A 24,675-nucleotide genomic window follows, 5' to 3' on the forward strand; every position below is an offset into this window, starting at 1 on the left:
ACGGTTTGTTTTAACAAATTGTAAATCGTTGTGAGTGTGTGAAAGTTAGGTTATGAAAATTTGGAAATTTAGGAATTATTATTATTATTAATATTATTAATATTTTGTTTTTTGTCTCTGATAAATTAATATATATATATATATATATATATATATATCTTATATATAAAAATGGAGCTCTCGATCAAATGATTCGGTAAAACTCGAAAACGGCTAAACCGATTTGGCCAGTCTTAGTCTTGAAAAATTCGTGCCAATCCAGAGATGGTCGGAAAGGTGAGATAATATTTCAAAATCTCGTAGAAACTTTATATTTTTTATTTGACATTTTTTTGTAGAAGCGTAAATTAAATAAAACAATGAACGGTTGACTAATCCGTGAAACGTCAAACGTTTTTGACAGATGATGTTCAATTACGTTTAATAGGATGTTTTAGGTGAATATTATTCAATTTTGATCAAATTGTAGTAAGTAGTTTTGTTTGTAGTTATATACAAAAACGTTGTTAAACGGGCCGCAAGTGTTGATAGAAAATCAAAATATCAACTTTTTTGAAATGTTAATATGAAAATGCACTTTTTGGCATATTTTTCTCAAACACGGTGCTCTGAAAGATCTCATCTGTATAATTATATACTCATTGGTATTTATAAAACATTTTCTAGGTTAAATTTTTTTTTTTTATATTATTTTAATTCAGAACCTTTATTTGGTATCGATCAAAGGGACATTTTCTCGAATAACATTTTCCCAGTTATAATTTCCCAGAATTTATCGAAAAGTAGAATGTTATATATGAAGGTCCGGGGGTTAAAAAGGTTCACCACCGATGTGTCAAAAACCAGTGAAGTTAAGCATTGTTTAACAACATTATTTTAAAGTAGAGGGAAAAAGATGTATAATCAGCTATAACCTTGATTCTCATGACTTTGCTATCAGGGAATAAACGGTAACCTTTGAAAATCCATAATAAAAGTATTTTCTTCCGTTGGTAGTTTATTAGCATTAGTTGAAAATGTAATTATTTTGTAAAATACCTTCAAAATTAAAATAAGACATCAAACCTGTTTGCCACCAGGCCTTTCCAAGTTACTCCGCCTATAGGGTAAAAAGCTCTAGATAACAAATTTTTGAAATACATCAAAAAGCACATTTCTACAATGATGAAGTAGCTGGCAGTTTTACTGAATGTCAGATAGTTATTCGTTTGAAATGTGCTATTTGTTGTGATATAATTGGTTTGGTTTTCATAATATAGTTTATATTTAGTCAAAGTCAAATTGAACCTTCGTGCCTCGCCCTGCTCTACAAATATACTTTTTATTAAATTTACTTTAATTCATCGCATGTTACTTGAAACTTTTCAAAAAAGCAGGCAAAGAAGAAATACTTAATTCATTTTCTATCTCTTCTCGCAGAAATTTGAAAATTTTGTATAAGCTCAGTAAGTATTATTTACAATTATACACAAAATCCAGAATCCAAAAAGAATCTGAAAAACATGAAACGCAATCAAAAAGTCAAAAGACCAAAAAAGACTTGGAATGGATTATACCATGTTTTCTATAGAAAGTGTATAAAACTTCCAGTTTGATTGTATTGACAAAATATAGACAAACTAATGGGGTTTATAATACCTTATTGTATATAGCATTCAAACAACACATCCTTATACACTTAAAGTATTAATATTTTTAATTCTCCAGAAATGGTTTAGAATATACCTCACTTAGCAAAACAACGTTTGTCGGCTCAGCTAGTATATATATATATATATATATATATATATATATATATTTTTAATTTCTAATAACGATGGCAACAAATACAAATTCAAATTAGTAAAAGATAACTAGCAATGTCATATCATTTCAATGAAAATATTTGAAAAGCTAGGTTTTCTGTATAACCATGTGTCTACATTTTAAATAAGACATAATATGTTCTATAAATGTTATTACTCATATAAAATATAAGGAGTACAAATGTAATAATACGATTATCTTTCTACTTTTCAGCACTCTGGTCCCTTGGAAACTGTTCCGACAAGAGCTTCACGCTGTCCACCCTATATCGTCCGGATTAGAGGCACTCGCGCTCAAATCCACGATAGATCTCACTTGTAACGACTTTATTTCCAATTTCGAATTCGACGTCTTTACGAGGTAAATTTCATATATACAACCGTAGAAAATAATTTCGAAAAGCTTTCAAATATAATGGAAAAACTTGTGAAATTGCTTATGATCTAAATGCTTATGATGATATGTTGATTGCTTATATGTGTGTGTGTGAGGCTGTACTGTATGTATCAACATTGATTCATCATACTAGAAACGTTATTTATAAATTTATTTTAATTTAGCATTAAATTTTTCTCAATAAAATATTCATGGCAGTTACATCGAATAACTAGTGTTGTCTATGGAATCATGCCTCAAGGCAATTTGCTGGAACTAAATGTTTTCGGATATATTATTATTAATACTGTAAATTTCATTATTCGTATTTCATAGACAAAATATAAGAGCTTATAAATTGGACGACTACGTTTACATATGTATAACACAAACGTAAATAAACAAAAGTTAATCAATAGGATTTAAATTGAAGGACATTGTCAAAAGACAAAGGTAAAATTATTTATTTGAATTATATAAGTGAGCTTTAGAACTTCAGACCAGTGGTCAGGAAACCCGGGTAAATTACCCCAAATGGGATAAAAATGAAATTTTTGCAGGTAAAAAGTATGTATTTTTAATTGTTATTTACCGTAATTGCTACGCAGTTTCCGTATGGCTGTAATCTTTTTTTGTCATGAGGGTAGTTTCAACTTAGACAAAAATATTTTGGGGTAATAATTAAAAAAGTTTCCAGACCTCTGCTTTAGACATTTAAATCTGTTTTTTTTTTTCAAAAGCAATTGTTTTGTCGAAACAATCAGAAAGTTTGTTGCATAATTCAAATCGGATGCTTAGTTCTCTCAGAAACTGCTATTTTTTGCACATTTATCTCGGTACTTCCAAAACGGCTGGACCTGCTTTTGCCAAAAACTAATCACCACTTCTTCCCATCATTACGAATTGAATATTTTTTTAATCATTCAAATCAGATGCTTCGTTCTCTCAAAAACTCCATTTCTATTTTTTGTACTCTTTATTTTGTATCTCCGAAACGGCTAAACCAACTTCTGGCAAAAACTAATCAGCACGTCTTCTTATCAATAGGATTCGAATGGTTTTTGAATAATTCAAATCAATCGACTGGTGCTCCCAAAAATGTAGACGAAAAATTGTATTCATACATACATATATACAACATACACCCATACACTAACACACACACACCAGTTTTCAATTCAAGGTATGCCAAAATGTTCAGAAACCTCTGAAACATGAAGATATGTAAAAATGTTCATTTTCGATTTTTGGCCCACTACTGTAACTTACACTACGGAAAGTTAAAAATGCAAGAATTTACAAAAATCTTCAATACCATGACTTTGTTTTACAATTGAATTTTGCCATCTTCAGTGGAAGTGGTACAAGTCGTATAATTTATTATACGACTTGTACCATAAGATTTTGAATACACGTAGAATGTTCTACCCAACACCACAAAGTCTTAATGTAAGCTTTAAATTATACGAATACCTGACAGTTTTCACATTGTTTCCCGTACAAATTTAATGTTCCTAGATATAATTCCGTATGCATATTAAGCTCAATATTTTACATTTTATGGCCATAAACTTGACGAACCAAAAATATGTTCATAATTACAATTTACTTAACTAAATCTGTATCTATATTTGTTGATATTATTTCTTTTTAACTCCCGTAGGGTAAGTTATTGCAATCGTCCAAAAATCGAAATTGAAATTTTTTACATTTTTTCACGTTTTGAAGGTTTCTGAACGTTTTGGCATGCCTTAGAAAAAATGGATGTGTATGTATGTATGTATGGATACAATTTCTCGTTTACGTTTTAGAACGCACGGATCAACCGATTCGAATGGTTTAAAAAACATTCGATTCTTATTGATATGGAGATGTGCTTATTAGTTTTTGCCAAAGGCAGGTCCAGCCGTTTCGGAGATACGGAGCAAAGAGTGCAGAAAATACAAATCGAGTTTTTGAGAGAACGGAGCATCCGATTTGAATGATCTCAAAAACATTTAATTCGTAATGACGGAGAGAAGTGGTTTATGGCAAAGGCAGGTCCAGCGGTTTTGGAGATACAGAGCTAAACGTGCAAAAAGTTACAGTTTTTGAGAGAACTAAGCGTGTGATTTGAATGATTCAAGAAACTTCTGCTTGTTTTAACAAAATAATTGATCTTGGAAAAAAATCTGTTTTAATTAAAAAAAATTTTTTTCTAATTTTTTTTGTATATCGAAAATAATTCAGATTTTAATTTTAATTTGGACTAAAGTTCTAATAATAAATTCAACTTTTCAATTCAGTTTATATAATTCTTATAAATATTAGACAATGTCCTTCATTTTAAATTCGATTGATTAAGTTTTGTTGTTTATTTAATTTTCTGTAAACCTATTTAAGTTACAATATTTTAAAAAATAAGCTACAGTAGAACTCCAATTATCCGAACTTTGACTATCCGAATCGCCGATTATCCGAATCACTTTCAGAAAAAAAATGTCCAAAAAAAAGTCTAAGTGCGCTATTATTCTTCCACCAGCAAAGCCAGTGTAGGCACATTGTTTGTTTTGATTTGACGGAGATGTTTACAAAACAATGATTTTTATTTCTAAACTTGTACATTTTTTTTTTTAACTCGTTTAAGTACAGTTTATTTATATTTAAAACATGTGAAAATGTCATGTTTCTTTCATTTAATTCAATAAAAAAATAGTGCAATATCAAAACGTTACTTTTTTTCTCTCCAATGGCAATTTTTAAAAAAAACTCCGATTATTCGAATATTTGATTATACGAATGGGTCCCGGTCCCCATTAATTCGGATAATTGGAGTTCTACTGTATTTGAAGACATTTCATATTTCTCGAATATTTAATTACGGTACGGTAAGTTCCAACAATTTGCTTTAACGCACGATGCCATTCACCATTAGTTCATTTTCTTTTAATCGATCTAATCGGTTGAACCGTGCACCCAAAAACGTGGCCGAAAAATTGTATCCACACATGCATATAAATACACACACACATACACACATTCACATATTGAATGTGCACACACATTTTTTATATATCTTTCTATGTTTCAAAGGTTTCTTTCGATGGATGCGTTAGTGTGTGCATGCGTGCGCGCGGGTTTTTGGATACAAATTCTCGTCGACGATTTCGCGTACACGGATCAACTGATTTGAATCATTCAAAAAACATTCGATTCGTATTGATAAGGAGAATTGCTGATTAGTTTTTGGCGAAGGCAGGTCTAGCCGTTCCGAAGATATTGTGAAAAAAGTACCAAAAGCGGTAATTCAGTTTTTACGAGAAACGAGCGTCCGATTTTAATAATTTAAAAAACAGTTTACTTGTATTGACAAGATGAAGAACTGATTGAACTTTTGGAAAGGCAGGTCCAGCAGTTATGGACTCTAAATAAAAAATAAGTTAAAAAATGTTATTTGGCGGTCAAAAATATTTATTATTAGACTTATGCACATCAAATTATCAGATATTTTATAGAGATTTTTATAATGTGTACACATTTTGTGTAATTTTTCTTAGGTTCCGTACCAAGATTTTTAATTACGGTACGGGAAGTTCCAGCAATTGGCCTTAAGCACGATGCCATGCATCCCACTAGTTTATTTAATTTGCTTATGATTGAAATTGGTTTGAAACAATATTTAAGATAAATGGCCTATTAATAATGAATAAATAAACGTTGGTTAACAATTTTGAATCTGTAATATTAAGTGCGAGTGCTAATATATTTATGTGAATATATATATAATGCAACCAAGTTCATATTAATGGACAAATAAATTTGTAATTAATTTATATAAAAGGTATAAAATTATTACACATTAATGTTTCCATAGCTTAAACTTTACCATAATAAGCAACATTATATGATCATAGGGGAATTGGATTAAAAATTTTGTTCGTAAAAACTGATTGCGAATAAGTGTCCTATATCTAAAATCATGTTACATTATTATTAATTCGCGTTTTGTTTTCCCAAATTATTACAAGACACCATCACAAAAAAAAATTATTTTCATTGCTATGTTAATATTAGTCTATAACTTTTCACTAAAAATAATTGCTAACTTGAAACATTATGAATAAAAATGTACCTTTATATCAAGTATTACTTATGTATGACGGATCGTGTAAGAGCTTTTTAATGTATTTCAACGTATTTACTTTTATTGTAATATTTCTAAACGAACGCCAATTATCTCAAGAGCATTTTTTAACATCACGTAATTGAAAGCAAGCAAGATATTGCCTGGTTGCTATTTGAAATAATTGTATTCTGCATTCTGAAACCATACAAGAAACAAGAAAAACAAATAGGAGAAATGTGAACAAAATGATATGAATGGACAAAATGACACAGTGACATTATTTCAAGTTTTATTAACGTTTCCGCGACACGAAGGAAGCTATAATCAGAATCCTGTCAGATGTTGAGCGTCATTGTCGCAGTCTTGTTTAAGTAGTAATTCAAACGTGTATCGCGCCTTCAAAAGTTTACTTTGAAATATACTAGTACTAGTTGTTTTTTCAATGATTGTTTGATTGAATTTTGAAGGACCAAATTTGTTATAGACACTTTAATTTGTAACTTTATGTATTTATTTTATGTTAATTACAAGTTATTGATATTGATTGACTTCATTTTTTTATATAATTTTGGATTGATTATTCCCTGTTTATATCAACATAAGTCGCACCCTTTGATATGGCGCAAACACTAGTATTTGTGATTTTGACGAATTTTATTATAATAATCAGCTATTTGATGAATTTTATTATCTTTCCGTAGGGTGAGTTATTGTATTCGTCCAAAAATCGAAAATGAAAATGTTTGCATATTTTTACGTTTTAGAGGTTTCTGAACAATTTGCATACCTTGGAAAAAAATTGATGTATGTGGGCATGTGTGTATGTCTGTGTATGATAAGGAAGAGACGTGTTGATAAGTTTTCGACAAAGATAGGTCCAGCCGTTTCGAAGATACGGGGCAAAAAGAACTAAAAATGGTAATTCAGTTTCTAAGAGAACGGAGCGTCCGATTAGAATAATTCAAAAAACATTTTATTTGTATTGGCAAAATAAAGTTCCGTTTAAATTTTTGCGATTTCAGAGATCAAGTAAAAAAAGTAAAAAAAAAACTGCTTGGCGGTCAAAAAAGATCATTGGACATATCACATCAAATTATCATATTTTAATAATAAGTATGATATTTGTTCATATTTATATGGGCTTTGTACCAATGTTTATCCGTTAGACTGCGATGCAGCGCCTACGCGCTTCGATATTTCTTCTCTAAAACAGCCACGCAGCACGTTTTCAAAAAAATTAAAGATTTTATAAAAATTTTAGTTTTGGGTGCGGAAAGTTCCAGCAATTTGCTTTAAGGCACGATGTCATGCACCACTAGTTTCAGATTTTATATGTTTTGAGAATGATTTGTATTTTATTTTAATTTTAGTAAAAATTCCAAAGCTCTATTATACACATTTATATAATGATTAATTATAAATTATATATTTATAATTGCATTAAAAACATTACATGATCATACTTCAAATATGACATGATCGGTTTGTCATTGTAATTAGCATTTAGAAATGAACCTTCATTAGAGAAATGAAGTAGTTGCTAATTAATAAATTCTGTAATATTCGTTCAGACTGTGGATTATGTTAAACAACGCCTAAACAATTATTGTTTTCGCAACTTCACTCATTATGTAATTGTGTTTGAAGAACTTCATGTTATTAAAATTAGCATACCTTCATTGACTGCTTGTATTTTTTTACTTTTTTGCTGGCGATATAATCTCATTCTTTGAACAGCTGTAGTATCTATCTTGCCTAAAAATATTTTTCATTTTAATAACTACAACGATTTATAGAAACTACGAATAATATAGAAATAATTTCTAATCACTAAACTTAAGTTTAGTACACGACACAAATGTTTAATTTGTTTTATTATTTTTAAGGAACAGAAAATATTCTTCTGATTCAGACATTTTTCATTAAATCAAGATTTGTACTACGATGTAACTTTAAAATTTTTATTTATGTCGATTGCCTTATTGATATCGGTATGCATACAACGACAGGTTCACATACACGACGACTAATCACAATCGACCCGTTTTGGAATGATTTCATCGAGAGCGAACGACGTATAGTTCGGGCGTAATGCTATTTCCGTTGCATTTGTACGGATTTACACCCTAGTCACGCCGAAAGAAGTTTTACTTCAATAATGAAAGTTATCTCATTTATAATAATCTATGTGAAAACATTTGAAATTCCATCTATATAGGTAGTGCGGAAAAGGAACTTATGGGCTTTTGAACACCGTGTTACAGGAGTACCGTCGCAATCTACGCTCTGCGTTATCGGCGGGTTGTCTATATATTTATAGTTATGTTTTCAATCTAACTACAGTTATGACTATATATTTATAATTATGTTAAACACAATTACGTGATGAGTGTAGTTGCGAATATTTGTTTAGGCGTTGTTTAACATAATCCACTGTGTGAGCGAATTATTATAGAAGTTATTAATCAGCAATTACTTTATTTCTTTAACGAAGGTTCATTTCATAATGCTAATTACAATGACAAACCGATCATATCATATTTGAAGCATATTTTTAATGATATTATAAATATATAATTTATAATTTATCATTATGTGTATAATGGTTAACACTAATAGATATGTATTTCATGAGTGTTACCACATTACTAATAAACATTATTCAAAATTGTTATATGATGTATTTATTTACACTAGATATATACCACGCCAGTCAAAATGACTGGTTGGGCACTTTCAATTCAAAATTCTCATTATATGTAAAATTTGTTTTGTGAAATGAAGTTATGACTTTTTAAGTTATAAGTATAGAAATCATTTCGTGCATTCAAAGTTACTTTATATATATTAGTAACAAAAATAAATTGTGTTACTACTACTTGTACCAGCACCAGTCAAAATGACTGGTGCAAGTTTCTATAGAAAATGTTTGATAAAGGAACCGAAATAACAATAGCCATAGATCGTATGCGTTTATCGCCTACTCTCTTATCGACGACAATATATATTATTTATTCTTCATCCTTTTTTACATTGTATTGCTTGCTGAAGTATTACTACATTTTTACCAACAAAACAATTGTTTCGAGCTTTGTTCAACACGCTAAATAAAATTTTATTCAAAGTGATTTTCAAGTATAATTATTTCTTCTTTTTGTACACTGCTACAAGTAAGTAACATTTGCGTGGACACAAATTTTCAAAAATATATTCTTGAGTAAAAAAAAACTCTATACGAGAAAACTGCCATGGTTTCGACCTATTTTTATAGCGACTGTCAGTCTTCGAAAAAAGAATGGAAACAATGTTTTTATAGCTTATTTGGAAAATACAATCAGCGGATTTCTGAAATGTTTGGACCTAGGATTTGAAATATATGATAGTGGCGGTGAATTTTTAGATAAACAAATCAATCAACAAGGCAGTGCTATTATCGGCTGTAGAAATGGGAAAACTTCTTGATAAAGACAATACAGATGGATCAAGTACGTTAGTAAATGGATAGATATTACAAACAAACGTATGAGACGATGTGAGCCACTTTCCTCCAATTCTGAAGACGAATTTGGAAGTAATGCACCAAATCAGGAAACTAAAATGAGTTTGGACGAAACTATTTGGACAAGAGTTGTAGTAAAGTGAAATAGGTTTTGCAGGTAGATTAGAAGTTCAAAGAGCTTACAAACATATACTCAGGCCAAATTTATAGAAAAAGCCCGGGTTTGGAACAAATTATAGAAAATAGCAAAAATTGCTTCAAAGCGGGAGCTCATATTACTTTGGTTGAATAACATTTTCCAACGAAGGCCAGAAGCATATTTGGCCCGTAAATGCCAAAGAAACTTTATAAATTTGCATAAAATTCTGACTGACATCTGATGTAGAAACAAAATATATGGTAAATGGTTTCCTGTATTTAGGGAAAGACGAAAAATCAACCCCTCTAAGCGAATTTGTAGTAATGAAACTTCTTGAAACATATACCATGAAGGGTATAAATGCAATAACCGATATTATTTTTCAATTATTCATATGACATTGAAATTAAAATCTAAAAACACGTCGTTAGCTGTAATTTTACGCCCAAACAAGTGGGTGCTGCCGGACACTTTTATTGAGTATTGCGCTAAAATACTGTAAAAACTATTAAAAATTAATATATCTTGTTATTTGACAATATCTATAAATTTATTTAACAGCTGTAGTTAGATTTGTTTAACTTAAAAACACAATAAGTATGTTTTCTTAGAGACCAGTCATATGTCATATTTTACAGTAGCAAATAAGTTTTACTTCAATCGCGTGAACCTTACGCGCACTCTTTTATCATCGTCTAACTACAGTTAATATTTATAAAATCTGTTATGCCATATTTCTATTTTCCAGGTTATTTCAACCGTGGGGCACGCTGCTGCGCAACTGGCAGATCCTGGCCGTCACGCACCCGGGCTACGTAGCGTTCCTGACATACGACGAAGTCAAAGCGCGCCTGCAGAAATACATCACCAAAGCGGGAAGCTACGTGTTCAGGTGAGTGAGGTGGAATGTTTTAGGAAATACCGAAACTTTACCGAGCATAACAAGTTTTCTTCTCTAAGAGTTAGAAGAGAGATTTCGTTTGCTTGGGGAAATAGGAAAATTTTGGAGCAAATGTTTTAATATAAAGTTTGTAAATATAAAAGGGTGTAATTTTGTTATATTAGGTAATCTTTTTGATAAAATGTTTGATCTTGATAGGATATTACTAAGATGTGTTTAGTATCATATTTTGTATCCAAATTTCCAGACTTGACTAGTTTTTCGTAACAAAAATTTAGTATGGAGAAATTAAGAGAAACTTTTATATATTCGCTATGTTCGCGTGATTTTTTTTTTTGTAATCAGTGTTTCTAAATTAAGCATTTTTTGATGAACTTACGCAATTCTTAAAATGCCCATAGTGTGTTTGTATTTTGTGTCCGCAGTTTTTTGTCCACGTTTTCGGGCATGCGGATCAACCGATTTGAATGGTTCAAAAACATTCGGTTCCTTTTGATAGGGAGATGTGTTGATTAGTTTTTGGCAAAGGTAGGTCCAGTCGTTACAGAGTAAAGAGTGCAAAAAATAGAAATCGAGTTTCTGAGAGGACGGAGTATCCGATTTAAATTATCCAAAAAACATTAAATTCGTAATGATGGGAAAAAATTTTGATTAGTTTCTGGCAAAGCCAGGTCCACCCATAATAATAAAATATTAATTTTACTGATGATTAGTTAATTTTTCTTGGACTTTTTTTTTGCGATAGTTGTGATATGATGTGCATGTGGGTTTAGATTACTTTAACTAATGTAAGATAATCAAAATATATATTATCTGTCTAAATTAAATCCAGTTTGAACAAATTAACCCTAACATCATTTTATAGCATTTTTTTCACGAAAATGAATCAAATGGTTTAAAATAAATCTTCAAATGACACGCTGTTTCTTTTCTAACTTTATGTTAAGTTTTTCTCCCAATGATAATAACAATATTATTGAAATAATATATGAAAATATTCAAATGCTGCTCTGCGCTTTTCTAACTTTAAATATACTTTACCAAATGTTGAATTGTATATTTCCTGGTAACCAACTTTATCTCTTTGAGTTTTAAATTTTTTTTTTTTTTTTTTTTTTTTTTTTTTTTTTTATTAAATTTACATGTAACAATCAGAATAAATCAAGTAATTCTATGAGCTGCAGTGAGGACATAATCTAAACAAATCAATAATGTAAAGTAAAGGGGGGGGGAAAAATAATAATAATAATAATAATAATAAATAACTAACTATAATAATAATAACAAATAGATAGAAATAATAATCATAAAAATTATAAAAAGAAAAATAATAATAATAATAATAATAAATAAATAATAATAATGATAATAATTATAAATATAATAATAGAATAGTAAACTGTTCCATTGATCAGTTAACTAATTAGTTAATTAAATAAATTAATATAAATCATATGGAAATTTCCTCTTCAGTCTTCTAGAATTAGGGATCTCAAGTAGTGCTGAAACTATGTGGTTTGGGTGTGATTCCAGTTTTAAGTGATGGTGAAGGCTATTGCTGCTAATTACATCCACAATATATAGAATGTTAAGATCATTGTGGATAGTTTGATTGCTGATGAACCAGGGGGCATCAGCGATTTGTCTCAAAATCCTTGATTGGGCACGTTGCATGAGAACTATATTGGACTTACTAGCACAACCCCAAAGTTCAATGCCATAAGTCCAAATAGGCTTGAGTTTTAAATGTAATGACAAGATAAATTCAGGATGTACCTTTCAAATTATATTTGATGTTTGGAAAATACAAGATCTACTATGTAACAAATGAAAAAATCAATCAAATCAATTTTTAGAAATTATAGTGATTATAATTATAGTGAAATTATATAAAATATTATAGTGATAATAAACTTACGATTTTGCAATATTAATCAACTAGCATATTCCTATTTTGTATGAGGTTGATATTTTCATTTATTTATCTATTTGAACATTCTTAATAATAACTTATATCAATTTGGTGGCTATTAAGTCTAGTGAAATTCGAACTGCCAAAAACCCTTTATCGGTTGCAATAGTCATGCCAAGAACAAGAATATGGGCCCGATTCTGCCGCACAACAGACAAATGTTATGACCAGGCCATTTTACGCTCCTACTTCCATTCATTATGCTACTGAATCATACTGAATACTGTCAAAATGTCATGTATCTGCTGTGCATTCAGGCGTTTTACACAGAAACTACAACGTCACTCGTATGTTATGAAGCTGAGTCAGAAAGACCTTTTTATCTATCATCGTTTTTTGACATTTGTATAGTTTCTAGGTTAGGTTTTCTATTTGATAACCTGAGAAAAACGTATGACGTGCAGCAACCACATGGCTTTTGTCAATATGTAGTATGGAAAGTTAACATGGCTTCATAACATGGCCTTACCATAACATTGGTCTGTTATGCGGCATAATCGGTCCCTATGTTTTGTTTATCGATATAGTTGCGATTTCAATTGTATTTGCTTCCTGTTAACATAGAATTTGATATCACGTATTATTAAGATTTTAGTTGTGATATTATGGTATTACAACAAGTTTAATTGCATTTTCGTGGCGCAATATTTCCTTATTATTAATTTCAATGCATCCTCGCCTCGTTTGCTAAGGGTTCTATATAACTCCGCGTACTAACCTCACAAAGATGATCGCTATTCAAACACGTTTGTGTATGGATTCTCGGGTTTAATATAATACTATCAACAATTTAGTTTTGATTCATTGAATCCACTTCACCACATTGTTATTAACATATCTACGTTAACTCGAGCCATATTATACCGCAAATATATACGTGTTCCAGTTTGAAATTAATTAAATTGCGATTCTGCCAAACAATAACAAACACCAACGAATAAAATTATAATGATTCATATGCCCGGAAGGCGAGGAAACAAATATTTTATGCGAAATAATATAAAGTTTCCTACGCACATTCTGCATTTGAGAATAACATGTGGAGAGTTTGAACCTTTTCAGCGAAATTTAATAATATTATATTATATAGCTATCCATTTCGTTCCAGTAACACGATTTTGCACGTGGGTGTCGGAAAACTTTTAATCAGCTCGATCTATGTTTAATTGGATATATGGGGATACGTGCATTATCTTGTAATATCATACCATGGTAACATCAGTATATACGAGCTTATATAAGCATTTTATATTCTCGGTTTTATATAACAAAATTCGTATTTTTGTAAAATCAAATTTAATAGTAACCAACTTTTTAAAAAGATATTTTTATGTTTTTGAATTATTTCATGAAGATCTGTTTTTTTAATATTTGTAATTATATACAGTTGAAGTGATTTTTCGATTATTAATCATTTCTTGATCAAGTCTTTCATATCTTATTTCATTCAATAAAAAAATATTTATTAACTTTTCGTGGGGTAAGTTATAGTTCTTGAGCCGAAAATCGAAAATAAAAATTTTGCATATCTTTACGTTTCAAAGGTTTCTGAACATTTTACATACCTTAAAAAATTGAAGTATGTGTGTGTCCAGCTGTCTTCGTTAAAAGAAGCAAAATTACAAATTTCACATTTTGTAATTCACATATAGTTGCCAAAATGATACATATGCGAGAGCGAGACATGAGAACCAATCGCATTGACTCGTTTCGAATGTCGACATCTTTGGCCAATGACGCATCAGTAAGCTGTAACGCACTTCCGTTGCATTTTCTCTTATTTACACCCTAGTCACGCCTAAAGAAGTTTTGCTTCAAAAAGAATTTAGTTTAATACATACAAAAATACATTTTGTAAAGCCGTGTTGAAGCTTCATCATTAGTATGAATAAAAATTGGTAGCGATATTACCAATCCACAAGATTTTTTTTGAGACAACAAATATCTTTTTAAAGAATTTAGGTTTTATAATCAGTTTATAATATTTTTGCATTTTGAGAATAGAAGCTTTAGTAATAATAACTGGTACCACCACACTTATAAATATAATTCTGAATTGTAGAATGGTTTCAAACTTCTGGATGATAAGCATGTAAGATTAGATCAGTTTTGGTCTCAGAATACAAGTAATGTTAAAATGCTATTCTAACTACTAGTAAAAATATATGATTATGATATTTTAAGCAACTATAAAAAAAAAAAACAAATAAAAAACTATTACAACGTATTCAGTAAAATTCACAGTTAACTCCTAATTAGATTGTTTTTTTACTTTTTGTAAATAGTAAAAAATTTTGCCCCATAGGTGGGGCAGAATAGACAGCCAAGGGAGGCCAACAATACTTAGGTCGTATTGTTGGCCTCCCAACAATACAATTGAAGAACTAATGAGCTCTTACAATTATTTACAACACTTCATTAAACAAAACGACACATAATTAGGAAGCCATTAGAATCGAGATATTATTTGTACTTTCATATAAGTAAACAATAAAATTCAATTGTTCACCAAATACACGTTTTCAGTGGTCACTAGTAACTTCCCCATAATTAACTTCCCCTAGAGTTAGTTATTGTAATCAACTAAAAATCGAAATTGAAGATTTTTACATTTCTCATAAAACTATTCATAATAATATATTTGAAAATATTTAATATTCATCGAATATTTTATTACAGTACGGAAAGTTCCAGCAGTTTGCCTTAAGGCACGATGCCATACACCAGTAACTACATAAAACCAGTAAATAAGTAAAACCTCATGAAATGTTAATATTTGTAAACTATTTATACCAAATAAAACCTCATGGGCTTCCCTCGTGGATTAGTGAAGTTTAATCAGAAGTTCCTAGTTCGGTACTCGCCTCGGACAACCTGATATCAAGTAGTAGTGACATCGATTTTCACTTGAAAATATAAATAGCGATATGTTTCTAAGTGAAAATAGCTCATCTCAGCATTGGTGCATAATTAAAAAAATAAATAACATTAAAGTAATTAATTTCGATTAGTTACGTTCATTTCAATGATCCTTAAAGCGTTTTTTTCGTTTGTTCACCATTTCGTGAAATTTTTAATAATGTACCCATGCGACAATAGGTCATGACAGTACTTACGTACAGTCATGACCTATGCCTAAATTCTAACGTACTGATAAATATTTATTATTTACTAAAGGAGTATCGGATAACTTAACGGACATAACGCTACTAAACAATACATCTAATCTTTGCTGGAACAGGTTCTCCTCTCCTGGCAAAACACACATACCACTATACACAAAGGGGGTCCAGTTTTTAATGATCTTTTCAACCCTCGACTTGGACCTTATATTGCAGGAACCCTAGTAGAAGTAGGTGGGGGAGTCCATTTGCACTGAGGGTTGTGCAACCCTTTGACGACAATACCAATTGTCGTCACAATATCACTTATATTAAGGGGGGCGATACATGTAATCGCCTTAATTTTTACCATTTTTTGAGGACTTTTTAAACTGGGAAGGAATGACTGAATCTTTTTGAACTTTTTTAGGGTTATTTATTATATATTAAAATACACAAAAAAAATTTTTTTTAATTTTTTTTTTTAAATGGCTGCCGTAAAAATAAATCTGCCAAGACCCTCTCGGAAAACGCCATCAATTTGCGGGCGTGTTCTCACTTTTCGTACGGTGATTTGAAATTAAAAAAATTAGTTTGTACGTGTTCATAAAACATATATCTTCTAGTTAAACCAAAAAAAAAATAAAAAAAGTCACAAAATCGTAAATTGGCACACCTCAGAAAAAAAAGTTCGATTTTTCACCTTTTTTTCAATGTTTTTTTTGGTAAAAAGGTTAATTTTTGAAAATTTTTTTGGAATGTTTGAGGTTTAACTAGAAGCTATTACTGTAAAGTAGATGTGTGCAAAATTTCATTGGAATCGGTTGAGAACTTTTTGAGTTATCTCGCCCGCAAATTTCAAAAATGTCGTTTTGAGAAAAACGCGTTTAAAGTTTTGATACAGAAACAGATAAGAGTACAATAGCACTAAAGCGTCGAGTTGAGGCGTGGCACTTAAATGAGTTTTTATTGTATAAATAATGATAATTTTGTTTTGAATATTTACAGGCATATTTTTGAGATGTTATTGTAACGATTTATGAAAAAAAAAATCGATTTTTTTTTTCTTGTTACATGTATCGCCCCCCTTAATTAGCAGCTTTATATACTATATACATTAACATAAAAGAAATAAAACGATTAATTATTAGTTTAATTCATGTATTGCTGAATTAACAATCTGATAATGAGAAATTCTTCCATAAACTCGGCTTTCACAATTCTTACTATCGTTACTCTGTATCATCTTGGTCATCAAATTTGTCATTTTCGTAGGTAAATTCTTCCTCCACATCATATTCTTCGAAGTCATCTACTTCACCATCAGTACTATCCCGATCTTCATACAAAGTTCTATCTTCTTCATTGTCAGTATATTCACTTTCCGTTTCGCTGCTACTTCCAGATGAAAAGTAGCTGTCGACGTACTTTTTCAGCTTTTCCTCCTCCTGAAGAGCTTTGGTAGTTTCGGTTGATGACGAGGAGGTTGAGGTTGATGATTTCGAAGATTTTGATGATTTAGAAGACTTTGATGATGAGGTTGATTGATGTGGTGACGTTAGGGCGCTATTATCTACATTCTGGAGATAAAAGTTTTATGAGAATTTTCGCTAATTTAACTCTTATTTATTTGATATAAAGTATTATGTAGGCGTAGAGAGGTAGTATAAAAGTGAAGTACTTAGAAGTAAGACCTACTTAAAGTACAGTAAAGTTTGATACCTTTTTTTTTAATTACAATATCTTTTACAATTCCTAAATAATATAACATATATTAACATAAATAAAATAAATATAAATAAAAATTAAGGAAAGGATAGTAATAAGTTTGATATCCTCTACCCATCTTTGGTAGAGATCACAGTATGTATACCTGTACATTTATCGAATCGTACAAAATTTACTAGAAGCTTACTTTATGCAAAATATTATTTGTAAGAGTGAACTTTGTTAACTAATGATGTTCTGAAAGAAACAAATTGAAGATGAAAACAGTTGTAGTTTTTACTTGAGGCCGGTGATCGTTAAATAGTTTAAAAACATAGATTTTTTTTGAATTTTGAAAAATATGCATAAATTTTTTTAAAGTTTAGTTAAAAATATTAAACAATCCACATAGTTCTTATTATAAACTATGCAGACAGAAAGGTTTTTGTTTAAAAGAATATTTTCAAAATCGGTTCACGATTTTTTTGCAAAATGCTGACCAAAATTAACAAGAAAACGGTTCGAATGATCATTATGTAAAACTAATCTATTTAGGCCGAATTGATCGAAATTATTTTTTTCAAATTGTCATCTAACTCAGTTTTTTCTGACTTTCCGACGAAAAATACGACTTGCTAATTTTGTTTTTCTCGACGTTTCAAGTTATTCCGAATCGTTAGAGACCAAAATTTGAAAAAAAACGTGCGTGTATGTGATCCCCGGTGTCTGATCTTTTTCGTATCGTAAATATGGATGTATGTGTGTATGTGCGGATACCAATTTTTGTCGATTTTGAGAATACGAATCAACCGATTTGAATAATTTAAAAAACATTCGATTAGTACAGATAAGGAGACGTGCTGATTAGTTTTTCTTTTTAGCATATGCAGGTCTAGCCGTTTCAAAGATACAGGGCAAAAGGTGCCAAAAACGGTAACTCCGTTTTTAAGAGAACGGAGCGTCCGATTTTAACAATAAAAAAAATTTACTTGTATTGACAAGATAAAAAAAAACTGGTAAAATTTTTGGGAAGGCAGGTCTAGCGGTTTCGGAGATCTAGTGAAAAAAGTATAAAAAAGGCATTTGTCGGTTAAAAATCATCTTTAGACATATGCACATCAAATAACCAGATATTTTATGGAGATTTTAATAATATGTATCAAATTTGTTTACATTTCTATGAGTTCCGTAACATCGTTCGTCCGTTTGACGACGACGCGGCGCTTACACGCTTCTATATTTCATCTCTATGCAGATAAAGTAGCGCGATTGCTTTTAAAAAAAGTTCAAAATTCCAAAATATTACAAAATTTCCAAAATATTACAAAATTTCCAAAATATTACAAAATAAAATAAAAATCCAAAAGTTTTTTTTGCAAAAATTTAAAATTCGTCAAAAATCTAATTTTTTCAAAGTTTAACAATCAATTTTTTTAAAGGTTTAAAAGAAAATCTAATCCTTTTAAAAAAATGGTAAGAGAAGTTCCAGCAATTTGCCTTAGTGCAGGATGCCATGTACCACTAGTTGAAAACATTGTTTTGACGATTTCTTTCAAACTCATGTGACGTTACAATTTATGGTCTTATCCTAAAATAGTCTTACAAAAAAATTTACAGAAATAACAGAATTAGCAGAAATTCTTTAAAGTTTATAATAATGGTCAAAATTTTAAACAGTAATCGTTAAGACATTATCATCATTTGAGTAATTTATCAATGGGCACATTACGACAGTGGTTTCCAACCTTTTTGTGGAACCCCTTATTTTAGCTTTCAGTTAGATATCTTTTATTAAGTTATTGCTGTCTCAAAAGATGGATTGAATATTTTCCTACTGCTCAATTGAGCAGCAAGATCTGTAAGATCAATAATTTTCCTATAAATTACCTCCGATTTGCTTTCTAATTTTCTTCTTCTTTCTCGCAATTTCTCCTGTTGTCTCTCGTATCGATATTCATAATCTGCGCTTTCACTATACCCTGGTGAATCGAGTCCTGATTCCATGTACCGGAGTGTGGCTTCACTCTGGTAATGTAAAAATATTAAATTCACTAGAGAAATAAAAATAAAATCAACTATATGGGTATTATTCTATAAATAAGAGAAATATTATAGTTACGTCGAGAGCAAGAATATATCAGGCAGAACATCTGACAAACACATGAAGAATATGCCATATCGATATTTTTAGAAAATGCAGCTCACCTGGAAAATACTCATATGATGCAAACTTGTCACAACCTACGTAATTCTGTCGATAAAGCTTAGAAAATACTAAAATACTTATGAAATAAATGGCTTTTATGTTAAATTTCATGCAAGGTATTTGTTTGAGCTATAGATTTTTAAATTTAAAACATGATTTTATTTTGATGTTATCTAGCTATCACACACGTTTTTCTACTATATTTTATAAGTTAAGTTTATATATTTTCTAAAATTAATAAAGAAAAAATTGTTAATAAAATGTGATGGAATGGGCGTTGATAGTGCCCAAACAACTTTAAGCTATTTATTGTGGCGGTAATAAGGACTTAAGACATTAGACACAAACAACATATCACAAAGTCTTTTAGCTCTCCAAGGAAAGTCAGCAATTGATTTAATGATTTTTTTTTATTTTGTTAAAATTGATCATTATTAAAACATAATAAAATAGTGCCCTGAGTGTAAGTTTATATACCTACTTTCGGAAAATCAAAAACTTGAAATATGTGATTTTTTTAATACAAATTATACATTACTGCAATTAAAATATAAAGTTTTTATACTTATAATACTGCATAAAATGTTATTCAATACGATTCTAAAATTGTGAAGCCTATATTTCCAAAATCGACTGATTGGCATTATTGAAATAAGTCATATTTAAACGTTGAATATTGTCCATTTAGTTCGTTGTATCGCATCATATTAATTTTTAACTTTTGTTTGATTTTATCATATTTCTCACATATTTAACTTTTTGTAGTTTAAGTTATAGTAATGTTTAATCGTTAAACTGCGACACAATTTTCGGTAACTATTTTTCAAAAATTAAAAAAAAAAATATATAACTTCCCGTAGGGCAAGTTATAGTAATCGCAAAAAAATCGAAAATGAAAATTTTTATATATCTACGTTTCAAAGGTTTCTGAATATTTTGGCATCCCACGGCACGCGTGCGTGCGTGCGTGCGTGCGTGCGTGCGTGCGTGCGTGCGTGCGTGCGTGTGTGCGTGTGTGCGTGTGTGTATATGTGTTCGGATACAAATTATCGTCGACGATTTCGGGAACACGGATGGAGCGATTTGAATAACTCAAAAAACATTCGATTCGTTTTGATAAGGAGACGTGCTGATTAGTTTTTGGCGAAGGCAGGTCTAGCCGTTCCGAAGATATGGGGCAAAAAGTGCCAAAAACGGTAACTCAGTTTTTAAGAGAACGGAGCGTTCAATTCAAAAAGCATTTTACTTGTATTAACAAGATGAAGAACTGATCAAATTTTTATGAAGGCAGGTCTAGCGGTTTTGGAGATCTAGTAGAAAAAGTAAAAAAAAATGCCATCTGGCGGTCAAAAATGATCATTAGACATATGCACATCAAATTATCAGATATTTTATAGATTTTAACAACAAGTATAGATTTTGTTTACATTCCTATGGGTTTCCTAGCAATGCTTATCCGTTAGACGGCGGCGCGGCGCTTACCCGCTTCGATATTTCGTCTCTATGCAGTTAAAGCAGTACGATTGCTTTAAAAAAAAGTTCAGAATTTCCAAAATATTTCAAAATACACTTTTCTTCAAAAAGTCTTTTTTTTTCAAAAAAAAGTAAATTTTTATCAAAAACTTGTAGTTTTTCAAAAATTTAATTTTTCAGAGTAATTTTTTTTCAAAAATTTTAATCTTTAAAAAGAAAAAAAATCTTTTTGGTCGGGAAGTTCCAGCAATTTGCCTTAAGGCACGATGCCAAGCGCCCCACTGTTTAAATTTTAAATTACGGTACATGAAGTTTTTGTAATTTGTCTAAACGATGATAAGGCAACACTAGTTTCAAAATTGTTCCATACAAATCATACCCAGATGGTAACAAATATGAAATTGAAAAATTATTCAAATTTGTGCAGTCGTTCGGACCGGTGAGTCGGTGGTATAGATTTTGAATATATGTACATATTATATATATATATATATATATATATATATATATATATATATATATGCTGTTTGTATAAAGCGTAGGACGTACTGTGTAATAGTAATTTTCAGTTGAATATGTATAGCAGCTGCAGTGAAAATTGTACGTAGGCGATACTAATATAGTAGTTCATTTTGAATATGTGTACTTGTTATGTACTACATTCATATTACATGCAATAAATTGCATATTATGTAGGATTAAAGTATTATGTAGTGTCATATGGCATCTACTCCATGAATGAAAACAATTTGATCAAATAATAGTAAGGGATTTTTGATGGAGTAATAGTCCTATTTTATAGTCACACAGTTCTGGATTTAAATTTACGTTTCGGACAACATGACGTCAAGCAGTAGTGATATCCATGTTTACTTTAAAATATCAATACAATCACAATATGAACATAAGATTTTCTAGAAAAATAACTAAGTTGAATCTAACTATAAGCGTTGTAACTACTTTTTTTCTTAGCCAAGAAAAAGGCATATGCTTTTATTAACGTCTTTACTGAATTTAAAATTAAAATTCACAGTTTATCCCACTTCTCCTTTTCTAGTTTCCGAAACATTATCGTTATGGTGCTCAGCAAAGTTCAATTAATTTCTAATCCCCTAAGATAACGTTTCATAAAAGTTTGTTAATTTTGGCGAAATTCACCTTTAACATTTAGCTGTTAAGTTCATCATGTGCTCCACGATGTGAATAATACATAAACAAATTCCGACAAACTCGCGACAAACTTTTTAATTAATGTTGTATCTTCATCGATATCTGTTGACCTTATACATTGAACTGTATTATTAATAATTTTCCCAAAGTTGGCATATTGTTTCAACATTATCTAGAATGTATCAAGGAAACTCAAACTTATGCAGATATAGGTTAAATATTTTGTTTTAGTACTTTATAGATTTAAATTACTTAGTTTCATGTTAAGTTTCTTAAAACCATGTTAATTAAGAACAAAAAAAATGGATACACATGGTGTTTAGAAAAATTGTCGATGTCTAGAGACTATATTCCATATTGTGGTCTTGCAAAACTAGTCATCAAATGTTTTTCAAATTTTTGAAATAGGTAAATTTGTTTTTGAGAAAACGCCGACAAAATGTCAAATTTTGGCTTACACTTCATTTCGTACTTTTTCCACTTTGATGTAAAATTCAGAATAACTTGTAACATCAAGAAGGCAAAAATTAGTAAGTCGAATTTTCTGTCGAAAACACAAACTTCACCTTCAGGAAGTAAATGCAAGAATTAGTTGGTTTGTAGTAAATATGTAATTCCTAAATTATTTTTGCTGCTTTTGATGGTAAATCAAATCTATGAACTATGTTTTCAACTTTTCAAAAAAGTCTTTTTCTTTCAAAAATTTTAAAATTCTCAAAATTCATTTTTTTTTCAGTTTTAAAAAAAGTTGGAATTTTTTTTGAAAAATCTAATTCTTGGTACGTGAAGTTCCAGAAATTTGCCTTAAGGCACGATGGCATACACCACTAGTTAAGTTTTTTTTTTTGCTATCTCAAAGCATTCTTATCTTACATGTATTTGATTCAAAGTATGCGGCGTCTCCACCGTACCATATATTTCGTAGCCGTAGCCGCCTGATAAATTTGATAAGTTTCACAAATGTTATCTTTTTACATTCAATTATTGTTTATCATACATATTTGACACGATGAATAAAATGTTATATTTATTTTTTATTCAGGACAAATTATTGATTATTTATACAATAGAATATAAGTTATAAACTCATTGTCATTATGACTTATATAAGAAACCTTAATCTTGCTTGGGTATTTATATATCTTTAAAATTCATTTTAATACAATTTTTTTAATTCAATTTATTTTGAAACCTGTTAGATAAAACAAAGAAACGAGATTTTTAACAATACAGAAAAGGTTAATATTATAGTTTGACTATGATAGATACTCCCAGCGGAAAAATCTATTAGGAATATAATATAAAACATAAACAAAAAGTTATAATATATAAGTAAAGAAATATGTAAATAAATTGTGATCATTTTAATATTTTTTCTTGACATTAATTAACGTTTAGTTGTTTGTTAACGTATTTTTGAAGGAGTTTATTCCAAAGTTCAAGAATTATAAAGGCTATTTTCAAGTGATTTTATAAGCGCATTTCATGCCGGGTCTTATCTCAGTGGTAATTTTAAGAATTTTACTCTGAATTAAAAAAGAATCAAGGAATATTTAAGTTTACTGTAGACTGTACACATTTTTGAGTATAGGACACCTTTTTAGTTTCACTAGACAATATAAAAATTGCTGCTAAAACTTATTTCTACGGGTAAGTTACAGTAATCGCAAAAAAACGAAAATGAAATTTTTTATATATCTTTACGTTTCAAAACCTTTTGAATATTTTGGCATACTTTAGAAAAAATGGATGTATGTATGTGTGTGTGTTTGCACGTGTGTGTGTGTTTGCACGTGTGTGTGTGTTTGCACGTGTGTGTATGCGGATACAAATTTTTGTCGACGATTTTGGAAACACGGATCAACCGATTTGGATAATTCAAAAAACATTGGATTTGTATTAATAAAGAGATGTGCTAATTACTTTTTGACATATGCAGGTCTAACCGTTTTAGACATATACACATCAAATTATCAGATATTTGATAGAGCGTACACATTTTGTGTCAATTTTTTTGGTTTCCGTATCAAGATTTTTAATTTTAAAATTTATATGGTTCAAAAAAATCTTCTCGACATTCTCGACAGTATGGAATAACCGATTTGTATGATCATTCGCTTCGCATTTGATCACGAGGCGTTTTTGCAAAAGGCTATTTTTGGTTTCGGAAGTATGAAGCGCAAAGGGTGTAAAGGTATCAAAAAACTTAAATTTTCGAGAT

The 24,675-nt window shown here is 30.0% G+C and overlaps 1 protein-coding gene across 1 annotated transcript in view; it reads left to right on the forward strand.

Moving 5' to 3' along the window:
- Positions 1 to 1,816: 1,816 nt before the first annotated feature.
- Positions 1,817 to 24,675, forward strand: part of LOC113389283 (phosphatidylinositol 3-kinase 2-like) — a 65,793-nt gene continuing 42,934 nt past the window's right edge. Inside the window, exons 1-3 of the mRNA XM_026626334.1 lie at positions 1,817 to 1,842; positions 2,020 to 2,166; positions 10,673 to 10,816. Of these exons, the coding sequence (XP_026482119.1) occupies positions 1,817 to 1,842; positions 2,020 to 2,166; positions 10,673 to 10,816 (317 nt within the window). The remainder of the gene's footprint in view (positions 1,843 to 2,019; positions 2,167 to 10,672; positions 10,817 to 24,675) is intronic.

This window comes from Ctenocephalides felis, unplaced genomic scaffold (genome assembly GCF_003426905.1).
Source record: "Ctenocephalides felis isolate EL2017-DRISC unplaced genomic scaffold, ASM342690v1 CF-g0.4_SCAFFOLD_03573, whole genome shotgun sequence".
In the NCBI taxonomy this organism is placed as follows: Eukaryota; Metazoa; Arthropoda; class Insecta; order Siphonaptera; family Pulicidae; genus Ctenocephalides; species Ctenocephalides felis.